The 24341-nt window shown below is 46.3% G+C and overlaps 1 protein-coding gene across 2 annotated transcripts in view; it reads right to left on the bottom strand.

The window, feature by feature from the left end:
* Positions 1-21963, bottom strand: part of IGLON5 (IgLON family member 5) — an 88049-nt gene extending 66086 nt beyond the window's left edge. For both annotated transcript variants that reach the window (XM_088139966.1, XM_088139967.1), the window contains exon 1: positions 21782-21963. In XM_088139966.1, the coding sequence (XP_087996092.1) occupies positions 21782-21950 (169 nt within the window). In that variant the 5' untranslated portion in view covers positions 21951-21963. The remainder of the gene's footprint in view (positions 1-21781) is intronic.
* Positions 21964-24341: the final 2378 nt, after the last annotated feature.

The following is a 24341-nucleotide window of genomic DNA, read 5'->3' as shown; positions in this document are numbered from 1 at the left end:
TTCCAAGAAAGCTTTGGCTCCCCATACCTGATTGTAACCAAGCCAAAGTACATGTAACTGAAATAAAACTGCCATGTTCATAGAGTTTATCAGCTATATCATCTTTGCAGCTGTGAAGTAAAACATATTTTTTACTTCCTTCTTTTTTAAAAAGCAAAGAGGAAATCCCAGGTTTCTAGATTCTGAAAAGAGCTCCCAAAGTAAGCCAGCCTTATAATCCATGTGTGATCTCTGTGGTCTGTCTGTGAAAACCTTCTCCTACTTGGCACTTTCAAGTGGGTTGTGATGACAACTGGCCATGATTTGTCCATGATACCTTTCTCCAGCCTGGAATTTCCAGGTGCATTGTGATAGCAAGGATCCATGTGGTTGAGAATTATTGTCTACAAATTGAGATGGTTTTAAAAGGGGACAAGACAAATACACAAACAGCAGGGTTATCAGTGGATAACACAATGGCAACGTTCTGCCTTTTGAATCCCATGCCTCCCTGGGCCAGAATTGAATCTGGGCCACTTCATATGCAAAGTATATAGCACATTATAACCCGTTTAGCCTACACGTTTCCTTCTTTAAAGTGTACATATTTAATCCTAATGTGCATTTGAAAATAAACCCCAAATACGTGCATCATTCTGCAAGCTCCATTGAAATCCATGGCTTCTTCTCTCAAGTAAGCCTGCATAAGACTGGTGCTCTGGAGGAATTACATGGTGAAGGCATGCCATGAACTTCACAATGCCTGGGGACAAGGGGCTACAAAACACAGCGCAAACGTTCTTCCCTCTTTAAGAATCCTAAAGTCAATTGTTTTTTCTTAAAATGCATTTGGATTACAGCTCTTGGAAACAGGCATTTTTTGCCCATCTTGCTAGTTTAAAATCAGCCAACTTGCATTGCTCTCTCTAGAATCTGTACAGAGCTCATCAGAGTATTCCTCCTCCCTCCTCTCCCTTCTAAAGCCTCTCTACCCCCCACCCCCACTTTTCCTATTGATTCTCCTGCAGTCTGTTAAGGAATCCTGACTCGGCACTAGCCTACAAACCAGCTCCAACCTCCCCGGGGCTCATGTCAAGACATTTTGATCTGCCTCGTATTCTAACCAAAGCTCAACTCAACACTGGAGCGATCCAGCATGGTCGAAGCAGTCTTAGATGTAAGGCAGCACAACAAAACGGTGCCTGTTTCAACAGGATCAGCTCAAGGGTTTTTTTCAGGAGAGAGGAGGCAGGGAGACAAGGTGTCTTCCCAGAGTTGTTGATCTTCCTTGGTGTTGTTACCATCTGCATCATTGGGCAGAGCAGGCAGGCAGGAAGCAACAGTAAAGCGGTTGAGGAGCGTCAGAGGCCTTTTGGAGGGTCAGAGGGCTGTGGGGAGGGGGTCAGAGGACTCAGTGGATCATCAGTGCATTAGATAGGCTGATGAGTCTCTTGAAGGAGAAGATAATTAAACAAGGACAAACATTGGAGCAGCTGTAGGACAACTACAGATGGTCCCCAAAAGAGCAGAGATGGACACTATCCAGAATGGGGGTGGGGGTGGGGGTGGCATTGCTAGCACTGGAATTTAAAAAATTTGGTCATTCTCTGGTAGGGCCAGTGGGAAAAGAGGGGGGGAAGGGGAAGGGGCGGAGGAAGAGGAGGAGGAGGAGGAGAAGGAGAAGGAGAAGGAGAAGGAGAAGGAGAAGGAGAAGGAGAAGGAGAAGGAGAAGGAGAAAACTTGGCAAATTAGAGGGGGAGCCAGAAGACAACCAATTCAAAGATGTAAATAAAGGTACTTCCATGTAGCTACTGTTTCCATTCCCCAGGCCCTCAAAAGCACTTTGCAGATCATGTGCAATCATCTTCAAACCTCCCATCAAAGAGCAAATTTTGCTCTATAGTAACAAAACTCCCCTCACCTCCACCACATAAAAGGGAAATAGATTGATCCATGCCCTTTGTAGTGTGCATTTTCTGGTCATACACACGCACATAATTTTTAGAGAAAGCACAGCAGACCATCCACCTACCATTCTCCTTAAAAGACCTGATGCTGAGGAGCAGGGAAGTGAAATGAAGTAGGAGCGCCTGCAAAGGAGATCTCTCCAAAATTTGCCGTCACCTTTTAAGGTGGCAGAAGGGGAAATGATCCAAGGCGCACAGAGTAATCTGCTTAACTCGAATTAATTAATTTAGTTTTAATTACATGTAAATATATATTAAATCAAATTTTGCTTTTGTCCTGGCTCCATCCACTTGGAGGAGCTGGGACCTTGGCACACCATTCAAAATACCCTTGAGAGAACAAAATAGCCCAGGTCTGTCAAAATTGTAGTTTAAGTGGGTTTTCCAAAAAGTAGAATTGGTAAAGTATTAGTCTCCTAGGAGCCCTACCATGGACAGCAACCGCTGAGCAAAAAAGACTGATCAGAAAAGGTGGGTTATCTCAGAACCCGTTGCAACATCTTCTGTTCTTTATCACCAAACAGGAGTAAGACCTCTAATGTTTCTTTCTTTGTTTTAGAGGGATTTATTTCTCAGACACCAGGGTCAGAAAATGCCTGTCTGGCATCCCAGCAAACTGTTGTCAATCAAGGAGAGCTGAAACACTCCAAGGTCTCCCACCTACACACACACTTGCCCCAAAGTGTAACAAAGCTCCTTGCTTCATGTACCTACCAATGTTCAAAATGCTGCAAACAAGTTTTCCAAACACACAGGCTTCTTTTTTCCAGAGGAAGGATGCTCAAGTGACAAATCAAAAATTAAAGGACGCCATTCCGGCTTGTCCAAGCGGATGTTAACTAGCAACGCCAAGTGGTGTGAACCTTCAAATCAAGGGTTGTTGACAACTGGCTTGCAGCTTCTCTGGGCCTTTTGTAGCAGACCCACTCTCTCGTCATTCACAAGGGCTAGAAACGTATCCTCTCCCTCCTTGTTTATTTTCATCTCTCGTATCAGAATAACCTTAATGAACCGCCTGAACAAACAAAGCAACCATTATCATCCATACCTGAATAAACAATTTCCATCAAAGTATTAGATACTGTGCGTAATGCTGGTCTTGTCTTATTTTCATTAAAAATGTAGCAGAATAATTATGAGTCAAACTTTATCAACAGCGAGATGCAGAGATAATTAAAAATGTAAATGGGACTGGCCTTTCCTTTCATCTCTACTGGCCTTCCCTGGCCTCCTGTCCTTCACATATAGGACAATTCCATACCGGCTGGGAATTATGGGGCAGAGGGCAGCAAGTAGGGAAGGTGCCTTTATACCTCCTATCAAAGCTATATTGCCAACTAGAAAATGCAGCAGACGCCCAGCTAGATGACCTCCTGAGAACATGCAATCTCCCAAGCCAACTGTAGCCCACTGGAAAGCATTAAAAGCATTCAAACATTACGCTCAACCATGATTTCTTTGGTTTGGGCTTAGTGTGTTGTGGGAACCCACGCAGGGTGGTTTGTTACTCATGGACCATGGTGATCCCAACCAGCCAGTCAGAGGCATTCATAGAGTCAGGTGGTATATGGAACGTTGCAAAGCAAGCCCCTCCCCTTTTGTATGAACATGCATATTCAAAGAGGGTGGAGCTTGCATCACAACATTCTATCTGCCAGTTTTTTTATGCCCCTCCTGGTAAATGCCCCTGGTTGGCTGGTTGGGTTCATATAGTGCCCGGTGCCCCCAACTATACTCCATGAGGACCAAATCCCAGGGCTAAGAGTCCCACAACAGACTGAGCCCAAATGATTGTGGCACAGTCATGGCTGAGCAAACCATGGTTTAGCATTATTATTATTATTAGATTTTTTATCCTAAAACACACACACACACACCTCTACCTCCATCTCCATCTCTTTGGTTAACTTCAAGGTAGCGAACATACCTAATACTGCTGCCTCCTACTTTCCCCACAACAACAACCCTGTGAGGTGGGCTGGGCTGAGTGACAGGGACTGGCCCAAGACACCCAGCCAGCTTTCACGCCTAAGGGAGCCCTACAACTCACCATCTCCTGGTTTCTAGGCCAGCACCTTCACCACCACACCAAACTGGTCTCTAATGTATGAATCCAGATCTAGCACCAGATTCTACATGCTTGGGAGAAGGATCAAAACCAAAGCACGACTAAAGACCCAGACAGGCTGCCCAAGGATAAGAGCGAAAAGAGAGTACAGGATCCATTCACACAGCCCGCTGAATCAAATCAGGGATAAAACTAGCGACTATATTGCCGCCACGTGCTAAGTAAGTTTCGTTCGTTGAAACCTTGGTGAGATGTTTGAAGCTTAGGGGGCTGTGCAAACCCAAACGTTTGGTTAATTTATGGTTCAGTGAGCTCAGCAAATTGGTTGATTCAGTAACAGGGTTGAATGTGTTGTGCAGATACAACCACTGACCGATTATTTGCTTCCAGGCCATCATCCAGAAAAGCAAAGGATGTGGTTGCACGCCCCATCACTTTAGCCCTTGCTATTTTTAGCTGGTCATATAAGCATCCATAAGCTGCATGCTCTGTCTGTCCAGGCCTATCAAAACCCACTCTGATTCACTGCAATGCTCCCTTTATCCATCCAAAAACCAAAAAAGATTTGGCCACCTTTCAAAGCTAACTGGATGCCTTCAGCCTTGTGGATTGGAGTCCCGGGTCTGTTATAAAGCTGCTCACCTCCCTGAGCTTTACTGAAGCTCAAAGACAGGGACAGAGAAGAAGTCACAATGAGAAACTGCAACGCACTTTGGACTGAAGTTGTCCTTTTCATTCTGGAAAGAGATGGAGCAGGGCCAGAGTTTTGATTTGCTGGATGTGTTATTCCAGGACCATCTTCCTTAGAATAAATCCGCCAAATGGCCGTGAGATACAATGACAGCAACCATTGCGCTAGACTTCTCTATTATATTAAATCCTGCAATTGTGATGTAAAGAAGGGATAGTCGGGGAGATAAAGTTTCTGTGATTTGCATTCGATTTGGGTGGCTCTGAGAGCTTCAGAAAGCAAGCAGATTGCCTGCGTGTCCCTGCTTCCAGCAACATATCAATTCTGTTCAGTATGATGGGCTGTCACATACACACATACACCACACACACACACCTGCTTCACTTAGAAAAGCCTGCTTGGTCCTTTCTTTAGGTCTTAAAAGGTTCTCTTCAGCCTAACCAATTCACACGTGCAAAAAACCTTGAACTCCATTAACTGAGAGGCAAAGAATGAATTGGATGTATCTATTTCATTTTTACTGCCTCTGTCCTATCCAGAACCCACATTCAGGTTTTGCACACTGCATTTGCACCACAGCATGTGAGAGCGATCACATTCCCATACTGACCCCTTCGAGCAAACTGTCCTACTGCTTGTGCACCGGATGGGCTCCTTGGAAAGCTAAGCATGTCTTGTGAATGCAGCCCCTTCCTTGGATAAAGACTTCACCCATATTTTGATTGCATCATATATTGAATCACAAACTAACCAAAAGGCGCCATCAAAAAATGAAGCAGGGTTAACTCTAACTGAACCTACTATATCGTGTGAATGCTGCCACTAGATCTTTAACTGCCCTGGTTAAGTATTTGTGCAAATCCAGTCCATGGCTCCACTTCCATGCTTTGGAGCGAATCATGGTTTTGACACTCCTTCAGCCTGCATGCCCTCCATTTTGGTTCATATTTCTGTTTCATTCCCTTTTTTTTTTTTTTTTTGCAAATTATCAACAGAGAAATAAAGTCTTCACACAACTCTTTGGCTGTAAAAATGAAGCTCCTGTGAACTGACAGGGAAGGGTGCGAAGGGGGCAACAGGGAGAAGAACTACAGCGATGCAACTGCAGGAGCCGTGGCCTGTTGCCACCCCTCTTGCAACCTGCCTTGTTTTCCTGCAGGACTCCTAGAAGACTAACTTACACATGCATCATTAGCCTGCATTTCAAAGCCACAGCCCATGCTGTTCATCTGAGAACAAACGACAGGAAACAGTTGTGTCTAACGATCTCACGCTGACATACAAAGGCTACATTCACACAACATGCTAAACTTGCATTGGTTTAACTTGGGTTAGCTTTTAGGGACTCAAGGGGTTGTGTGAATGGAGAAGACTTGGTTAGTTTATGGTTCAAGGGATTGTGCAAACTGCTAAAATGGTTTAATTTGATGTTCTGCGAATGCAGATCAAGTCAGTGGGCTTCAAAGGTAGACAACATGGTAAGTGAATCCACAATATGGCTTGTTGTGGCATGAAGAATAGCCAGTTGGCTACTTCAGCCCATATACTTATGTTCATTATTCCATGCAATAGAACTATTTCATACAACAGCGTGCAAAGTTATGGCATTTCCAGCACAGAATTTTAATAGCAACATCACGTCATGTGCCATTATTTACAGAAGCTCTTCCTGACCAGAAAAACTTTGGGCACCCTGGGAAATATAAAATGGGGGAGAAAATAATCCTGCAGAACATTAAAACCCAAAGCCATGATTTGCAATGGGGAATTGACCAGAGGCTGCTTGATAAAAAATTCAAGCCCCTTTTGAATAAGGGATTTGCATATCAAACAACATGGCCACTCGGAGCAGCATTAATTTTAACTTCTGCTCCTGGATCCCAAGAGTGGGGAGTTTGCGTCATTTGCCAGGGCCTCAAGACCGGTTCACACAGTACAATGCACCCAGTGGAATCTACTTCTTTGTGGTGTGCTTATCCTGCTTCTCAGACAATGAATGTTTTGTGAAACAATGCATATGGATAAGATGAGGCACTCAAGAGAAAGGGGATGTAGGCAACATGGAAAGGAAGGAGCAGATTGGAGCAAAGGTGCTTACTCTAGATCAGTGTTTCTCAAATTCAGCAACTTTAAGATCTGTGGACTTCAACTCCCAGAATTCCCCAGCTAGGGAATTCTGGGAGTTGAAGTCCACAGATCTTAAAGTTGCCGAATTTGAGAAACACTGATCTAGATGTAGCTAGAAAGGTAAATCCACTTTCTGGGAACCCTCTATGATCTACAGATCTTAATGGATCTCCACATGGCAGTGGTGGCAAGGAATGCATTGGTACAACTACATGGAGTTGGAGTTGTATGTACACCATACAACATGTTGATGTACACCAACAGTGACCCTTTCTAAGTCAACCAGATCTAGTAATGGTTAACCCTGCCTTGCTTACATTACTGTTAGACTTCTGCAGACCAATTGATGGGTGCTACCTTTGGAAACTATCAGGAAACTTCGCTGAGTGCACACTGTGATAACTGGGATGCTCATCAACCCATAAAAACATGAACATCATGACCTTGTCAAGCTTGTGGGAGGAGGGTTTGTCTTGCATCACTCCCCTGAGGATGACACTTGGTCTGTAATATTTCCATTTTTAGGAAAGGCATTAAGACATTCAGCCATGTCTTTTGAGTCCCACCACTAATTATTTTAATGTGTTCTTACTGGGCTTTTAATTGTTGATATTTCATTTGAGGATATGAACAACCTTCAGTGCCCTTTAGACAAAAAGATGGGATCTACACTGAGAAACAGTTAAGATATCCTAAGCTAAATAGGTTAGGAAGACTGGCCACTACCTCTAATTCAACTTCTTTTGGGGGTGTGGATGTCAAAAGGCAATTGATGGTCTTCCGTACCTGCTAATGGATTAGATCAGAACATCAGCAGGATCCAAAGATCAGAAACAGCAGGAGAAAATGCCAGTTTTGCTGCTTCCACCTCTTTCAGGTCAAGCAAATGCAGAGCAGTGCTACAATGCTTCCTCCCAACTCTTGGAACCATCCTGGTTTTGTTTACTTGTTTTACAGGCAAGAAAGTGCTCCACTGCAGATGCTTTTCTGATCGGCTCACTCTTCTCCCAACACATAAAGCGTTCCTCAACCACAAGTTTCTAGTGCACTATAAATAGACAGATTCTTTCCCGTATATCCACCCAAACAAACGTTGCTAAATGGAAACCTTGCCAGCACCCTGATGTTTATGTAAAGTTTGACATCCCACGCCTGGCAGATGTGCCTTTTTGTCTGGGCTGAGTGGCTGCTCCTTTTATCACCCTGGCATTCAGAGCCGGAGGTGAGCATCGCTAAGGAAGGCATGAAAGGACTGGCAGAGGAGGTGCAAATCTCTAATGCAGTGTTGTCCAAACTTGGCCACTTTAAGTTGAGTGGACTTCAACTCCCAGAATTCCCCAGCTGGCTGGGGAATTCTGGGAGTTGAAGTCCACTCAACTTAAAGTGGCCAAGTTTGGGCAACACTGCTCTAATGTGTGCAGGAAGTGTGAATCCTGGCTTCCACCTACAGGCTGGATGGTCTTTATTAGATAGTTCAGCAGACTGGCGACCTGCAGGGAAAGTTGGCCTGGGTTGCCTTGGGACGGAAGGGCTGGGACAAGGCTCATGACTTCAGCCTGGGCCCCACAAGGAGATGGTACCCCATGCCCACCAAGCCATCATGGCAGCTACAAAGGATTTGCTTCTCCTCTTTCAGCCCAAAAGACCTGTTAGAGCTGAGACCAACCCAGCTCCCATGTCCCACCTTGCATTAGCTAGGTCTTATCTTTACATATCTTCTGCTCACTCCCAAGGTTTATTTATTAAACTTGTCCCCGTCCATCTCCCCCCAATGCGGGACTCTGGGCAGCTCACAACATATTAAAACAATAAATAAATATACAATTAAAATCTGTAACAGGACACATTCACAAAAATTAAAAAAAAAATACAGCCAACACGCTTTGGACTTCAAGAGACGAAAAACAAGAGAGGAAAGATAAGCACCAGCGTTGGAGGTTGTGAATAGAAAGGGGAACCCACATGAACTTTCTGGCCCAAGACCTATCAGAGTCCTGACACAATAGCTCACAACTTTCCCATATCATGGATTTCCTCAAACCTGGAAGAGCCCATAAGTGGGCAGGCCAGGAAATAAAAATCCTTCCTTTTCCCCTTCCACGTGTCCAGCAAATTGTATTTCTGCTTCGGAAAAAAGTTCATCCATTACTAGATCTTCTTAAGAAGAATAGAAGAACAATTCACTTCCTGGGAATTCCCTCGACTTCTGATGAGCCTGCCTGCCTGCCTGCCTGCCTTCCTCCCAGTTGCCTGCCTGCCTGCCTTCCTCCCAGTTGCCTGCCTGCCTGCCTGCCTTCCTCCCAGTTGCCTGCCTGCCTTCCTTCCTCCCAGTTGCCTGCCTGCCTGCCTGCCTTCCTCCCAGTTGCCTGCCTGCCTGCCTGCCTGCCTTCCTGCTTTCCTTCCTCCCAGTTGCCTGCCTGCCTGCCTGCCTTCCTCCCAGTTGCCTGCCTGCCTGCCTGCCTGCCTGCCTCCCAGTTGCCTGCCTGCCTGCCTGCCTGCCTGCCTCCCAGTTGCCTGCCTGCCTGCCTGCCTGCCTGCCTGCCTGCCTCAACCAAACTCTACAAATCCATTAAAAAGTAACTGGGTCAAGGTCCCTAAAAATCACATCATTAACACATCAAACAAAACCACATCCATGCTGGAACTCCATCAACACCCCAGCTCCAGTGCCTGGGGGAAGAGCCAGGGATTCAAAGCCTTCTAGAAGGCCAACAAGGTAAGGGTTATCTGTATCTGGTTTTGGCCAGGTGAGATCTCAGTACCCTGTTTCTCCATCTAGCTACCACGTCTCTTTTCAGTCTAGGAGACATCCTTCAAGGATCTCTTTTTTTGTTGTTATGCATTAAATGACATTTCCTCCACTCCTTTTCTTGTTGGCAACCCACCCTGTCAGTTCTTCCTATCTCTCTGCAGAATTATGATAAAAACAGTTACTTTCCCAAGCTGCCAGATCTGGAGGCTGGTTCTCTAGTCTTCCAGAAAAGAGATGGGCATCTATGATCAGCCCTGGGATAAGACCCTGCTGCAGCCTTTCCTTGTGAGAAAATGGATGTATATCCATCAGTCTACTGAATGTCTATCCTGCCCAATCTTTATCACCCATTTGATCACAGCAGATGTCTATCACTCCTATTCCACAACTGCTTTGCCTTAGATTTGGAGGCTGACTGGTTCTCCAGAGATTTAATCAGGGAGGCATGGAACACAAGGCCGAAACCTGGACAGGGGAACTTCCAAAAACGGAGGGAACAAGAGCAGACAACCTGGGTTTTATTCCCAGGGCTGGCCTTTGTAACTTGTCTGGCTCCAGCTACAGTATGTCCTCTGCCTTCCACATTTAAGATGGACTTCAGCCCCGGCTGCTGTGCAGTGATAGCTCTGACCCAGGTGCCTTATGTCATCATATCATCCAAGGGCAACTGACACCCATCGATTCACACAATACACTAAACCCAGGTTCAGAAAACACAGTTGCTATACTCATAATAAACTGGGCCCCAACCAACCAACTATATTGTAGTTTAACATGATAACAAGACATTGGCTGGATTCCAGTTGTCAGATTAATTGTCTCTTCTCAGTCCCCATTTTGGAAGGATTACTGAAGACCAGAATCTTGTGTGGATAAGTCACCCAGGGGACAATACGCATCAGGGCAGAAGCTTCCTGTAGGATCTCATGGACTTTAGTTTTTACTCCCTTCAATTTTTGAGATAGTTAATGCTCAAGCAGAGAACGGATCATGAGACAAAGTTCATTAGAAAGCAAATTTCTAAGCAAATTACTTCTTTTTGAGTGAGATGAGACCTTAACAAAAAGAATCACAGCTAGTCCAAGAAAGTAAAATAAGGAAAGAATGCATAATATAGCAAATAGCATGCTTTGATCCTTAAATTTCAATCTAATCCCACACCCATATACGGATAATCTTACACTTCAAATCACAGTTGGGGAGGGGGGAGAGGTTGAGGAAGAAGTCAGTTTCTTTCTACCCTGTCCTCTTCCGGTCTGGTGTTACATTTCACATGTGAATTCATGGCATACATGTGTCTAAGGGAGTTTTCTGTAAGAGTATTCCCTTTATGTCTGCAAGCAGAGATTTGTCTGCATCAGGACATTTGCCACAATATAGGTTGGGGGATAAGCCCCAAGTGTGTTTCACCTTGAACCAGGTTAATACCTCAACAGCTTCTGCCTAACTAGCTCTGTTTGGTGCCTAACTAAACCTTTGCCCATTCCTAGTTTGTTATCAGAGAGCTACACAGGAGTTGTGAGTAATAGGTGAAGACAGGCCTGCTCTAGTGCTCTTAAGTATCTAGAGTAGTGTGTAGCACAGTGTTTCTCAACCTTGGCAACTCTAAGATGTGTGGACTTTAACTCCCACAGGCTGGCTGGGGAATTCTGGGAGTTGAAGTCCACACATCTTAGAGTTGCCAAGGTTGAGAAACACTGGTGTAGCATGTACTTTGTAGTGTGCAGGAGCGGCTGATGCAACTGCAAAATGGCTGAGGAGTTGTCTTTTTGAACATGATCTACAAACACAACGCACTGAACCACAAACGACCCAGCCCCAAAGGAGTACATTGCACAAACACACCTTCGGTGCCTCAGCTTCTTCCTGCAAAGCTTCATGGTTTGAAAGGTCACAAGCAGTGACTGAGTTTCCTCAAAGTGCTAACCACAGTTTTGTTCATCGTGTTAGGCCAATTAAGCCAGCCGCAACTTTCTGGTTCACACATTGCGTTGTGCCACGAAGCATAGAACTGGCTGGATTTGCAGATTATGCTAAAACACAGCAAGGACACGACACAATGGTTAGAGCCATGTTTGAACTCTATCCGCCTCTGATGAAACCTCCAAAGTCAGAAGCAAGCCGGGTGATACTTCTTGCTGGAAATAAGAAGATAGCATCCTGCAAGAGTTTGCTCTTTGTGTAACCCCTGCAAGCAAAATAGACTTGAAGTGATGAACCAGTAAATGCAAAGAGGGTGATTTAGAAAGAATTACTATGGCCACATCCTTCAAGTGATGGGCAAAAGACCCATATAGAGATGAGGATGAGAAATCTATATTTTGGGTGGCATAGTCTGATCCCTTAAGTGGCTTTCTGATTAAATCTGAATCCTGTTGCCAGACCAGATGGTTATTTTTATTTACTTTATTTTATTTTACTTTTTTATGAACTCTGGGTGGCTCACAAACAAACAAACAATCAAAAAGCCAGACAACCACAATAAAAACTTATTATGGTTATGGAGAAGCCATGACCTGCTCACCTTTTATGTTGCTGTGTCACCACAAATTCTGAATGAATTTTTCTGGATTAAGGTGGGCAAAAACAGATGGACGTGCCAAGGAGTCGTAAACCATTCAGATCATAAATGTAGACTTCACAAATCACCCTAAGCCCTGTTTGTTTGGTTTAGGCTTAGCATATCCTCTGCAGCCAGCATTTTTTTTTCTTTTCAAAAAACCATGATTAAACAAGGAATGGTTAAATGCAGTGTGTTAATCAAGGGTAAAGGGTTGGGTTCTGCAAAGGGGAACTCTGTTCTGATTTATTCTTCCTCTCTCAGCTGTGGAGGGAAGGGGACAAGGGAGTGGTGGACCTTTTTCAAAAAAAAGTTGAATTCATCCATCATGGTATTTGACTCTTCCTGAAATGTGCTGCAGTGCACTTCAGCATCGTTCAGTCAACAACGCCTTAAAGGTTAACGGTTCCCAGCCATTTTTGCTGAGTAGACATAGGGGGTCTTTGGAGAACACTTTCACAAGCTTCAGCAAGGAGAAAGATCTGGTCTTCTTTGTCAAAGAGCTTTCATAGCACATGGACACAAACCACCATTTGGCAGAACAATGAGGCTGTTCCTCATCAAGTTCCTTATTACTAATTACTGACCATATGTCAGATGGGACAAAGAGCCTCATGTTTCCAGTAGAAGTGTCCAGAGCAGTGTTTCTCAACCTCAGTAGCTTTAAGATGTGTGGACTCCAACTCCCAGAATTCCCCAGCCCAGATACTGGCTGGAGAATTCTGGGAGTTGGAATCCACACATCTTAAAGCTACTGAGGTTGAGAAACACTAATCCAGAGAATCATTAATGCTCCAGGCACTAAACCTGGGGTTTTCAAACTTTTTCAAACCAGGAAAACTGTCAATTTTTTTTTTTAATCCCCAGATCTCCTGCTCAAATTTTTATGAGCCCCTGGCAGACACTCCATTTTTATGTGGATCATGACCCCCTGGCAGACCCCCAGGCTTCATTCAGTTCAATATCTTCCTTCCTTCCTTCCTTCCTTCCTTCCTTCCTTCCTTCCTTCCTTCCTTCCTTCCTTCCTTCCTTCCTTCCTCTTGATCGTGCCTTGTCTCTTATGGAACCCCATCAGGTTCTCACCGAACCCATTGGTTCTACAGATCACAGATCACAGTTTGAAAAACCCTGCATTAGGCTTCCAAACCTGATGACTCTCTAATTTCTGCTTAAAATGTCTCCCATGGAGAAGAACTCAGTTGTTACTGTGAGAGATTGTAGGGAGGCTGGAGAAGGAAGGGAAGAGAAGACAGACAGTAACAATCAAGAGACAGAGGGATCCCGATCATCTCATAAACAGCAACTCGGTCCAGGTGGCAGGAAATCTGGGAAGAAGCATTGCAAATTCTGCCTTCATGCACTTGCTACAAAGGAGGTTGGGAAATTCCACTTACAGTTGTCATAGATGTCCCAGATGAGCATTCCATTCCCATAACATCTGCCCAGCCACTTCAACCTTGCAGGAACGGCACGCTCCGGGTTCCTTCGATTAAACAATGTCATCTATCAGGACTCTGGAAGCATGCCTTCTCTGTACCAGCACCTGCCCTCCGGAATGAGGTCCCTCCCCCCCAAGATCTGGATGCCCCCCACTTAGTTGTTTAAAAGAGCTGAGAAGACCCAGATCTTCACCCAGGCCTTCGGCGAGGGGGAGTGAGACCCCTCGCTTCCTTCCATCTGGTCGGCTGTACTTGTCATCTTTTATCTTTTACTGATTTTATTGTAATGTCTTTGATTGTCGTGAGCTACCCAGAGGTGTTGGAGGTCAGATGACATAGAAGTTTAAAATAATAATAATAATAATAATAATAATAATAATAATAATAATAATAATAGCAGCGTTCCTGAAACCTGCAGGGATCTTCCTTCCTTGGCCCTTGCCCAGCTGACTGGGGCTTTACAGTTTCCCCTGATACTTAGCTAAAAGCTACTTCCTTGCAATTCCTACGCATCGGTTCAAGCCTTCCAGAATTTCAGTTGGACAGACTCCATAACTTGAAATCTCCCATTTAAGCATACTTTGTATGGCTACGGTCTCATTTTGGCCATGGGAACCTGGAGCAGGAACAGTCGACATCCTTTTAGGCAACCTTCAACTGTGCCTGGCTTGGTTCATGAACTCTGTAAACCAGTGTCTCTCAACCTTGACAACTTTAAGATCCATTGGGGGAGGTCAAGAAAGTCAAGACAGTGACCATCTTGACTTTTGACCTCCTCTCTCCTGTGAAACACCCTTAATGGTCATCTTACTAACAATGAAGAGTCTTGGCAGCGTGTTAAAGACTACTATTTCATTATGGCATTCACCTTGATGACTAATTACTAAGAGTTGACCCCTACTTGATGGCACATAATCAATCAATCAATCAATCAATCAATCAATCAACCTTCATGGACTGTAGTCCCTTCATTGACTGCATGGAGTATTATCTTGAATAGTATATACCATGGTTGAGGTGGGGATGTTAAATTGGGAAAAGGCAGTGTAGAAGGTACAGACAAGGATAATTTTTTCTTGAAAGTGGCCATTCACAAAACACTAGTTAATACTATGTCTGAGGATGCCCTTCATAAATGTATTAAAGTCCCACAGGACCTTTTCTTCTTTTGCAAGATTTATCCTCTAGAAGTCATTCCAGAAGAGATTTCCACCTGTTTAAAATGGAAGACTCATAAGGTGGACTTTCATCACAGCTGTAAGAACTGAATCAAATGTAAGTATTCCATGTTGGAGCAGGCACATATGCAAATTTAGCCCCCAATATTCTCAGGACCTTCTCATGTTACCTCTGATCTTTTTTTGTTCGCTGCAAAAGTCTGAAAATAGTCGCTAAACACATCCAGCCAAATGTGCTTGGAACTGTTCGTTCAAACTTCATAAAAAAGGCCAAGAGTTCTGAAGAACTGGATCAAAGGACACATTTGTGCTCCCATCACAGAAACAGCATTCATTATGCAGAACATATGAAAAATGAAGAAACCTTGCTCAAACTGGACAATTTTTGAAAAAGTCTTTGTCGCTTTTTTCTCCATACTCAGCTTTGGATTCTCAAGCCCAGCATTTCATTTCATTAATTTTATGGAATTTTGTTTCTTTTCTTTTTTAAGGCCTTCACGTCAGTCTGGACTCCTGGTGACTACAAGGACAAGTCCCTGCAGGCAAGATGTCAGACGTGGTTTGCCCTTGCCTCCTTCCCGGGGCTGAGAGAGAGGGACTGGCCCAAGGTCACCCAGCTGGCTTTGTGCCTAAGGCAGGACTAGAACTCACGGCCTCCTGGTTTCTAGCCTGGTGCCTTTAACCACTACCCCAAATATAGAAAAAGAGAGAGACAGACAGACAGTTTTGGAGGATGCATAATCACACTTAGGCTTTGTAATTCTGTGGTGGAAATGTTTTACTCAGTCCCATTCTTTCCCCAGGTCCTGAGCTCCACAGCTGACTTAAATCAACCAATAACCTGGGATCCCTCTGAGAAAGTGATGTTGATCCAAATATTACCCAAAGGCTGATCATTTCATCTCAAATCTGTACTAGGCAATCTGATTAATTGCAAGGAGGCACATTTGTTCCACTTGGCAATCTAAATTGTGCTGATCAGCTTATCTAGTTATTTTCATCCTGGATTTTTGTAGCTTGCAATGTCCTAAGGCCCAAAAACCAAACCATGGAAATGAACTGAATCAACCCAGCTTGGACTCTCCCAACTCTTACCAGCTTAAACAACAAATTTGCAATGTATAATTTATTCCACTTCAACAGATAAAGCAATGAGACATCTCTTTCCACCTTCTGAGCCACAGAAGTCCTGCTCAGCTCTGCTATTCATTTCACTTGCTCAAACAAGTATTGGTTGGTGAGATTAGCGCAGTGCAGAAAAAATTCTCTTGACCCTTTTTTTCTACCAGTTCTCATTTAGCTCTCTGCAAGAGGATTGGCTACCAAAATTTCTTTGCAAGAAGAAGAGGACGTTGCAATCTCATGAGTAGAGTTGGATGTTCTAGTATTTATTCAGTTCTCCCATATATCTTAATGACAAGATGTCGTTTCATATAGCAGCTGTGTGAATAACCCCAACTGGTTCTAACCATTTATTTTAATTTCTCCAATCTTATGCCCTTCAGAAGTGCTGGGATCAGAACTTCAGCCAGCATTAGCCGGGCTGACTGGGAATTCTGGGAAACGTAGTTCCAGTATATCTAAAAGGCACCAGGTTGAGGAATTCTTTTAAGGAAGAAGAGAATTTTGGAGAAATGTTCATGGGTGGAAGGTGAGATTCTTATTTATAATGATGAAGTGAACAAAGTGTGTGTATGTCTTATCTATAGCTTTCTCTACTTCAATTAAATTCCAACAAACATCAGAAGGAACTTGTCTCCTAAGACTTTTTTGGTGGAAGAAACATGGACAGCCAGAAAGGCTTCAAAGCTGTCACTGCTGGTGTTGTAGCTGTGGAGCAGAAGACAAAGCTTTGCCAGCAGAAGTCCCTTTCCACCTTCAAGAATAGAGCTCAAAAGTGGCACAAAGAGAAATTAGAAAGAAATTCTCAAGCACCTTGAGAATAAGGCAGAAAAACAGAAGCCTCCTTTGCAGGGGAAGAAAATCTTTCTGCAAAACTGATTTTGGCATAGGATCAAGTGAGATGGTTCTGAAGAAGGAATCACCCACTCCTGCTGGATCTTTCTCAATTACCATTAGGAGGGAGCAGCAGTGATTTTATTAGTACCCTTCCAGGCTATGATTGTTGACTCATTAGCAAGTCTCTGCATCTTCTGCTTAAAATCCTGGAAAGATTCTGCTAGTCAGTGTAAATGGTACTATTCAGTACAACAAGGTTAGTCAGACCATGGTTTACAGTAGGTAACCCTGATCCCTGTAGAGAAATGATAACCCCTCAAATATCTGAAAGGGCCATATAAAAGAGGCTGGTGACTTATCTTCACAGTAGTGGGCTTAAAGCAGGGGAAGGTAGATTTTAGATGAACACTAGAAGCTTCTAGGTCAGTGTTGTCCAAACTTGGCCACTTTAAGATGAGTGGACTTCAACTCCCAGAATTCCCCAGCCAGCCATGCTGGCTGGGGAATTCTGGGAGTTGAAGTCCACTCATCTTAAAGTGGCCAAGTTTGGACAACACTGTTCTAGGTCATCACAGCAGTTTGACAATAAGAGGGACAGAGGATTCTCCACCACTGAAGGTCTCCAAGAAAATGCCCAATAGCCATCTGTCCAGGCTGTTGTAGCTCTGCAACCCCTTGCCTTAACTCAGTGTTTCTCAGCCTTGGGAACTTTAAGATGTGTGGACTTCACATGCTGGCTGGGGAATTCTGGGAGTTGAAGTCCATACATCTTAAAGTTCCCAAGGTTGAGAAACCCTGCCTTAACTCTTATCAGAAGAGAGCCTCCAGTTGGATGACAGGTTACCTTCCAGTGTCCAAAACTATGAATAAGAGAGGATGGTTCTTAGCCTTAGGCCCTATTTACTTCCCCAAAGCATCTGGTCAGCCTTGGACGGGAACTGAATGCTGGGCAAAGTATAGCTTCAGTTTCCTCCAGAGAGATTTAGAAACATTCTGATGGCCTAAACTATTTGAAAAGACATTCTTCCTCTCTGCGGATCCAAGCTTGGTGCGTCACTTCTTGTCAGAACAGTACAGCCTTGGGGTGGAAGTGAAGTCTCTGGAGGTCCCAGTTCTGGAGGTCCCACTACTTAGGTCCCCTGATCAAGGGATTCCTAACCTACAAACATGGGCTCAGATCCAGTCACAATTCTGCTTTCTGGATTGGTTGTAAGCATTTCTGCTTCTAGCGCGGTATGGATCTGGCTATTCCCTCCTTGTTCAAATTGGAGTTGGAGTCCACCTTAGGGATCCTGCTGACCGCTTGCCTACCCTACTGACCCCCATACTTTCCATTGCTCTCTTTATTCTAACAGCAGCAATATGAAGAGGAGCAAATGCCCAAACTCTTGGATAAGATCAGGGTTTCCCAAACTGTGAGGTGTCCCTCCCTTGGGGAGATGCAGACAGAGTCCAGGGGAGGTGTGAAGAACTTTAGTTGCACATGGTTACAATAAATCCACCTTCCCCAAAGTTTCATGGTATTGTTTTCATTGTTCAATTGTGTTCATGTTGGTGTTCGGATTTTTAGGGGAGGTGTGTACATTAAGATTACACTCAAGGGAGGTGTGATGGCCAAAAGTTTAGAACCCCTGGCATAGATGAATGTGAGGCTTCAGTTCCTAACATTCACAGGTAGAAGAACTTTGGCACCAGATCTGACTATTTGTTCTCTCCAACCTGTTATGGCAGTGTTTCTCAACCCTGGCCGCTTGAAACTGTGGGGACTTCAATTCCCAGAATTCCCCAGCCAGCCAGGCTGGCTGGGGAATTCTGGGAGTTGAAGTCCCCACAGCTTCAAGCAGCCAAGGTTGAGAAACAATGCTTGATGGTGTTTCCTGAAGTGACAGTAACATCCTTACCATTCCCATTTGATCCTTTTAATCAGAGAAGCTGCCAGCCTTTTGAGGTAGGCCAGGTTAGGAAACAGACAGTGCAAAGATGATAGGAATGCTACTTTATTGTTGAAGAATATAATAACAGAAGCTTGAATGTTTCCCTCTGCCCCCTCTTATATCAAACAGGTTTGAGTTCCTTTCTGGCTCCTACTCCTTTCCTAGAACCGAGCGGTCCCTTATTTTCCCATCACTGTTCCTGCATTCCTTCTTCACGGCTTCCTCTGTACAGTAGTCCTCTACCAAAGCCCTACACTGACCCTCAAGCCTTATCCATCCAAAGCCCGTGCTGGTATCCTTCTGACCTCTCTCCAGGTCATGCAGAATTTCAGTTCTGGCTTTGGAATGTGCTGAGAGTCATCTGCTGCTCCAGTGGGCAGAACAGGGTCGGCGGTCCCTGTTTGGGACTTTTCATTACCTTGTCTCAACCCAATGATGCCAATCCTATGCACTCAACCCAAATACTTCCTGATTTACCAGCTCCCTGCACTGCCAATCATCCTGAGATCAAAGCTCCCCAGATCCAGCTCAGCCAATAGAACCGCTCAGTCCAATGGCAAGTCCAATGACACCACTGGTGGGGCACCAACCAAACGGGCCTGCTTTGCAAAGCCACCTTGCCAACCAATGAGAACCCTCTGCTCTCCAAAGGAGGCGGGCTTTAGAACACATTCTGTCCAAGCACGAAGCCCCTAGGACCTTCTCTGGACCTTCTCTGTAATGGCTCAACACTACTGGAGAAGGCCTTTCTGGGAAAGGCATTCCTGGCTCTTTGGGCTGAGTTTTCCAGAAAGAGTATGTTGCAGCAAAAGCAAACATCCCAGTGGTATCTTAAAGGCAAGCAACTCTACCGTCAGATGGATCTAACGGCTGGCGGCATAAGAGCCAGCCAAGAAAAACAGATGCCAGGAGGAATTTGCTCATCTTCAAGGTTCCACAAGACTCTTGCTCATGCATGTGAAGAATGCCAATCAACCATCTGCAAATATGATCAACTGAGCAATGCTAAAAACAGAACTTCAGCATCAACAGAGGCCTGGGCAAAGCCGAGCAATCATCAAAACGATGCCCGTGAAAATGTTACCAACATCAACACTTGCTGTCGTACCACTTGTAAATCTGGAAAGAGAGAGTTCTGTTTTCTCTCTTTTTTAGTACCAGAACTCAGATGATCTGAGTTAAATCGCTTGGCAGTTGGATTAAGAAAGCACAGATGAACCATCCAGAATTACTCCATCAAATCCATTACTACAGAATATTATTATTACAGAAGACTAAGATTGCCACTTGGATGGGTTTTAGGAAATGATTAGGCAGATTCAAGAAAAGATAGATCTGTTCAAAGCAGCTGGGTTTTATAACTCAGTGGAACTTCCCCATTCAGGGATAGTATATCCTCAAATGACAAATGTCAGGGAAAATGACAGGAGATGTCTTTCTACAATTGAGTAATGCTAGACCAATTGATCTTTGGTCAGATCCAGCAGATTTCTTCTGCTGTTGTGAAATCAAGGAAAGCCACTCCTGGCATTTTAAAATGCTGACCTTAGAATTAGGGTGATCTACAGCCCTGCAAATTCAAGGAACTCCAGGAACCTAGTACGCCCTATCAATGCCAGTGAGCCCACCCAAATGCCCGTCCTAGAATCTGCACCAGGACATGGCACCATTGTTCAAATCACATTAACCCTTGTGATGTTGTCATGCCTATGCCATGACAATAACAGCGCTGTCTACTTCCAAGGCCTGGGATGCTGGTTTGAGATTTACCCCAAGGGTGGAATATGGAGTTGGAAGGGCAGGACCCAGAGGCTGCACTCACATAGCAGCCTTCACCTGGTTACTGAAGTAACCCATTTTCTGGGTTTCTACAACACACCGAAGCACCTCCTGGCAAATGAGTCCGAGTTCACACAAGACACTAACCTACACCACCGCCTCCGCAAAAAAACCCCCAAACATTTCAAGGTTAAAACTACCCAAGCTTTGCCTGTTGTGCAAACGCAGCTAGGAAGTTTGCAACAGTCCTGGTTAAGTATGTTGTGTGAACACCGCCACCGAGTTCTACAGGCCTAACTTCCAGGTAAGCATGTACGGGTTTGCAGTTTGGCACATCCCCTGGGAGCTTTGCAGACCCGGCCATCCCTTTGCCACCTATATCTGGATCTCTCCCCTTCTATCTTCCATCTCTCTGTCGGGTTCCTGTGTGCTTCTGTCAATACTCCAAACAGCAGAAGCATTACCTAGAGGATCACCTTGTTCCAGCCCTTCCTCCTTGCAATTCTCTCCTGGGTCCTGCGCATATTACACAACTGCCTTTCGGGCTCTGTTTTTTTCCCCAAAGAGACAGCTCCGTCCAGCAGTGAAGGACTCGACCAAGACGTTGCAAAGCGCCCTGCTTTGCTGTCTCTCGGCAGCGCAGCCCTTCCCGTCTCTCTTCGCCCTGGGTTTCTCTGCCGAGGACCCTTTGCAGATCTTTGCACAGCTTGTTCCCCAGCTGGGTCTGATCTTTTCACTGCCGCCCACGGCAGGGACGGAAGAGCCAAATCCAGCGCAAGAGCGGGGCTGACAGGCACATTGCGCTTTCCACGAAAGAGAAGGAAGGCTGCCTCCGCCGATGAATATTCATCAGGGGCCACAATTGTGCATTCCTACAGCACGCCTGCAGTTGTTGTGACATCTCCTCGGGGGGGGGGGGAAGGGGGTTTCCAAAGGCATGCAGCCGTGACACCCAACGTGACACAAATCTGCAGAGCGGGGAGCGAGACCTCGAGGAAACGCGCATACCGGAATTTTGCCCCCGGGGGTGCGGGCAGGGGGTATATCTGGGGGAGCCAGTGCCTCGCGGGGACTCAGCGCCCCCCCCAGATGCATAGGTACGATTGCGCTACCTTCGTGGCACGCAACCCTGTTGTGATTCCCGGCGGCGGCGGCGGCGCGCGCGCGCATTCACACACAAACCCACGCGTGCCCAGAGACGCATTGGGTATTCCGTCCGCGCACGACTTCGCTCCCAGCTCGGCTTGACCCTCTCCCCAACCCGCCCGCCCGCACGCACAGACACACAAACAGCCGGCCGGCCGGCGGGCCCCCGGCCCCCCAGCAGCGCCGATCGGGACGGCCGTACCTTGAGAGAGGAAGAGCAAGCCCATCTTGTAGAGGAGCGCGCCCAGCAGAACGCGGTTCATCTCTCCGGCTGGTCCTGGATGGAGATGAGGGAAATTCTGCAGCCGCGGCAGGAGGAGCGGCAGAAAAGAGGGGGGACAGCGGAGGAAGGTACCGGCTGGCTCTCGCATTCAACCCGCCAGCCTTGCTGCATCTCATAAGGGGGGGAGGAGGGGGAGGAGGAGGAGGAGGAAGAGGGGGAAGAGAAAGAAAGCTACCGAAGGGCTTGAAAATTTTGACAGACAGTTGGGCAGAGATGAGGGACGCCCCCGAGTGGGCCAATCAGGAGGCGGGCTGGGCTGGAAAAGGGCGGGGCATGCAAATGAGGCCGAAGGGGGACCACCAATGGGTGGGAGGGATGGCGGGCTGGTGGGCAGGTCTGGCGGGGGGGGCGCTGCTGATTTATGAGGGGCTCTTTGTTACTGCAGCAGGGCTGGGGAGGAAGGGGCGCCCCCTCCCCGTCCACGCAAACGGCTGGGGAAACCCAGAGAGATCCCCCTGCCGCCCTTCCCCGAGCCCCCCTCGAAAACTGTCGGGGGGGTCTCCCGTAGGAGAAAGAGGGAATGGAGGGGGTGACTCTTCGCATTCCTCGCCTCCGTTCCGCCGTCCTTACTTTTCCCAGCCCAATCGCCTCCAAGGGGGTCTCCTCCGCCCCCCGCCCCGTGGCTGCTCTCTCAGCCCCCCTCAGCGTTTCCCCATCCCGGGTTCCTCCGCCTCGCCACCCCGCCGACTCTGCGTCCTGCTCCCTTCGACTGCTGGAAAGAAAGAGCTGCGGGGGAGCGGGGTTCGGTCCCCCCTCTGCTGTGCGCTGAGGCGGAAAAGCACTCTGCACGTGCTCGGAGGCCTCTGGGTGTTACCGCTGGGCGAGGGAGCGGAACGCGGGAGGGCAGTGGGCCCCTTCTTCCAGACGCTAGGGAGCCCGAAGGCAGAACTGAAGCTGGATGTTCTGCTTCCGACGTTGCTTACTGCCCATCCCTGTTCTGGGATCTTCCCTGCCTGCTATTCGGCTAACCAGCATCTCTAACCTCTTCTCTTCACACAAGCAAAGTTTCTGCAATGATGCAATCCTGCTAAGCTTGGTCCTATGTCCAGGATGTGCTGCTAAGTCGCTTAACACACACTCACCGAAGTTCCCCTATAGCGAGTCAAATTCACGGGGGGGGGGGGGGGGGGCAGAGCCACAGAGTTCAGCTGAAAAAACCAGGTTTGATGTTCTGGTCAGGCCAGGCAGCTTGTGAGGCTTCCCTTTGGCCAGCCACACCCTGACTGGTGGTGTTCAGTCCACAAGCTTTGGTTAGCTTAACCATAGCTTATTGAATAAGCTACTGTTGGTTGGGCTTAGCCAAGCTGTAAATCATGTGTTGAAAAACCAGACTACTGTAGCTGGAGGTTGCACAAATGTTGCTTGAGCAAACTCTGTTACCCCAACTGAGGCACAGCATAGTGTTTAAACACAGATGCTGCCAAGACTGACCCTCCTTGGGAGGATAAATCTCTGCATCGCACTCTCACAGAAACCCAGTCTGTTCTTCTCCAAGTGTTTTGGAGATCCGGCTTCCAAAGGTCCCTGCCTGAGTGGCCGTTGGTGCTTTTGTAGACTTATCACCTGTCTCTTTGATTGCCTCCCCAGCAAAAATGCACATCTGGGAGCTCTGAGAACAGGAGATCTCCTAGAAGACACAGCAGCTTTGTCTGAAAAACCAGTTTTGCGCAAGTTTTCTGGAGTCCCTGACCGTTTTATGCCACTTCCCCACACACCCATTCCCCAAACTTAGTTTCTTTCTGGTGAGGTTTTCTGATTCACAAAGTGACTACCAGGGCAGCCAACCGTGGCCACTCAGAATTTACCTGAGCAAGGTGGGAAGGTGAGTTCCATGCCATGTTCTCCAGGCCTTAGCATCAATGCTTCCCATTTCCATAACATGATTTTCCTTTGGTCTATCTAGGTGGCCCACAAACTCTGGCCTAAGGGTTAAGGTGGGGAGAAGAACTAGGTGGACCTGGATTCATGGTGCCCAGAGGTAGGGGGTCCGAGGAGGCGTGGCCAAGGATGACACAAGTAGGATGATGTCGTCACACAGACGCCATAACTGACGTACTTAGGCATTGTGATGGAAGGATGCAATTGTAGCATTTAGTGATGACAACATCAATTCATGTTGCTGTTTTGACATCATTGGATGCCGCGGCCTGGGTTCAAGTCCATCTTCAGCTGCAGAAGCCAACAGGTTGACTTTGACTAGGGTTCTATTCTCAGCCCAGCCTACCTCACAAAGTTGTTGTGGTGGAGGGAAATAAAAGATGGGCATCTTTTGCACAGCCCTTTAACTCCTGCTGGAAAAAAAGACGGGAAATGCAGTAAATCTGTTGACTGGATAAAATAAAATAGGCCCAGACGGAAAGAAATATGATGCCATTGTGGGGCAATGGTGGAGTTATTGGACTAGGACTTGGGACAACCTGCGGCTTTGGGCCAATCATTCTCTCGCAGCTCAATCTGTCTTGCGAAGCCTCTTTTTGCT

The sequence above is a fragment of the Python bivittatus genome, unplaced genomic scaffold, assembly GCF_059951505.1.
Source record: "Python bivittatus isolate LINGU-HERP-01145 unplaced genomic scaffold, Pbiv_v1 ctg000310_np1212, whole genome shotgun sequence".
Lineage (NCBI taxonomy): Eukaryota > Metazoa > Chordata > Lepidosauria > Squamata > Pythonidae > Python > Python bivittatus.
Note: the sequence above shows the minus strand (reverse complement) of the source record. Positions and strands in the feature narration are given on the sequence as shown.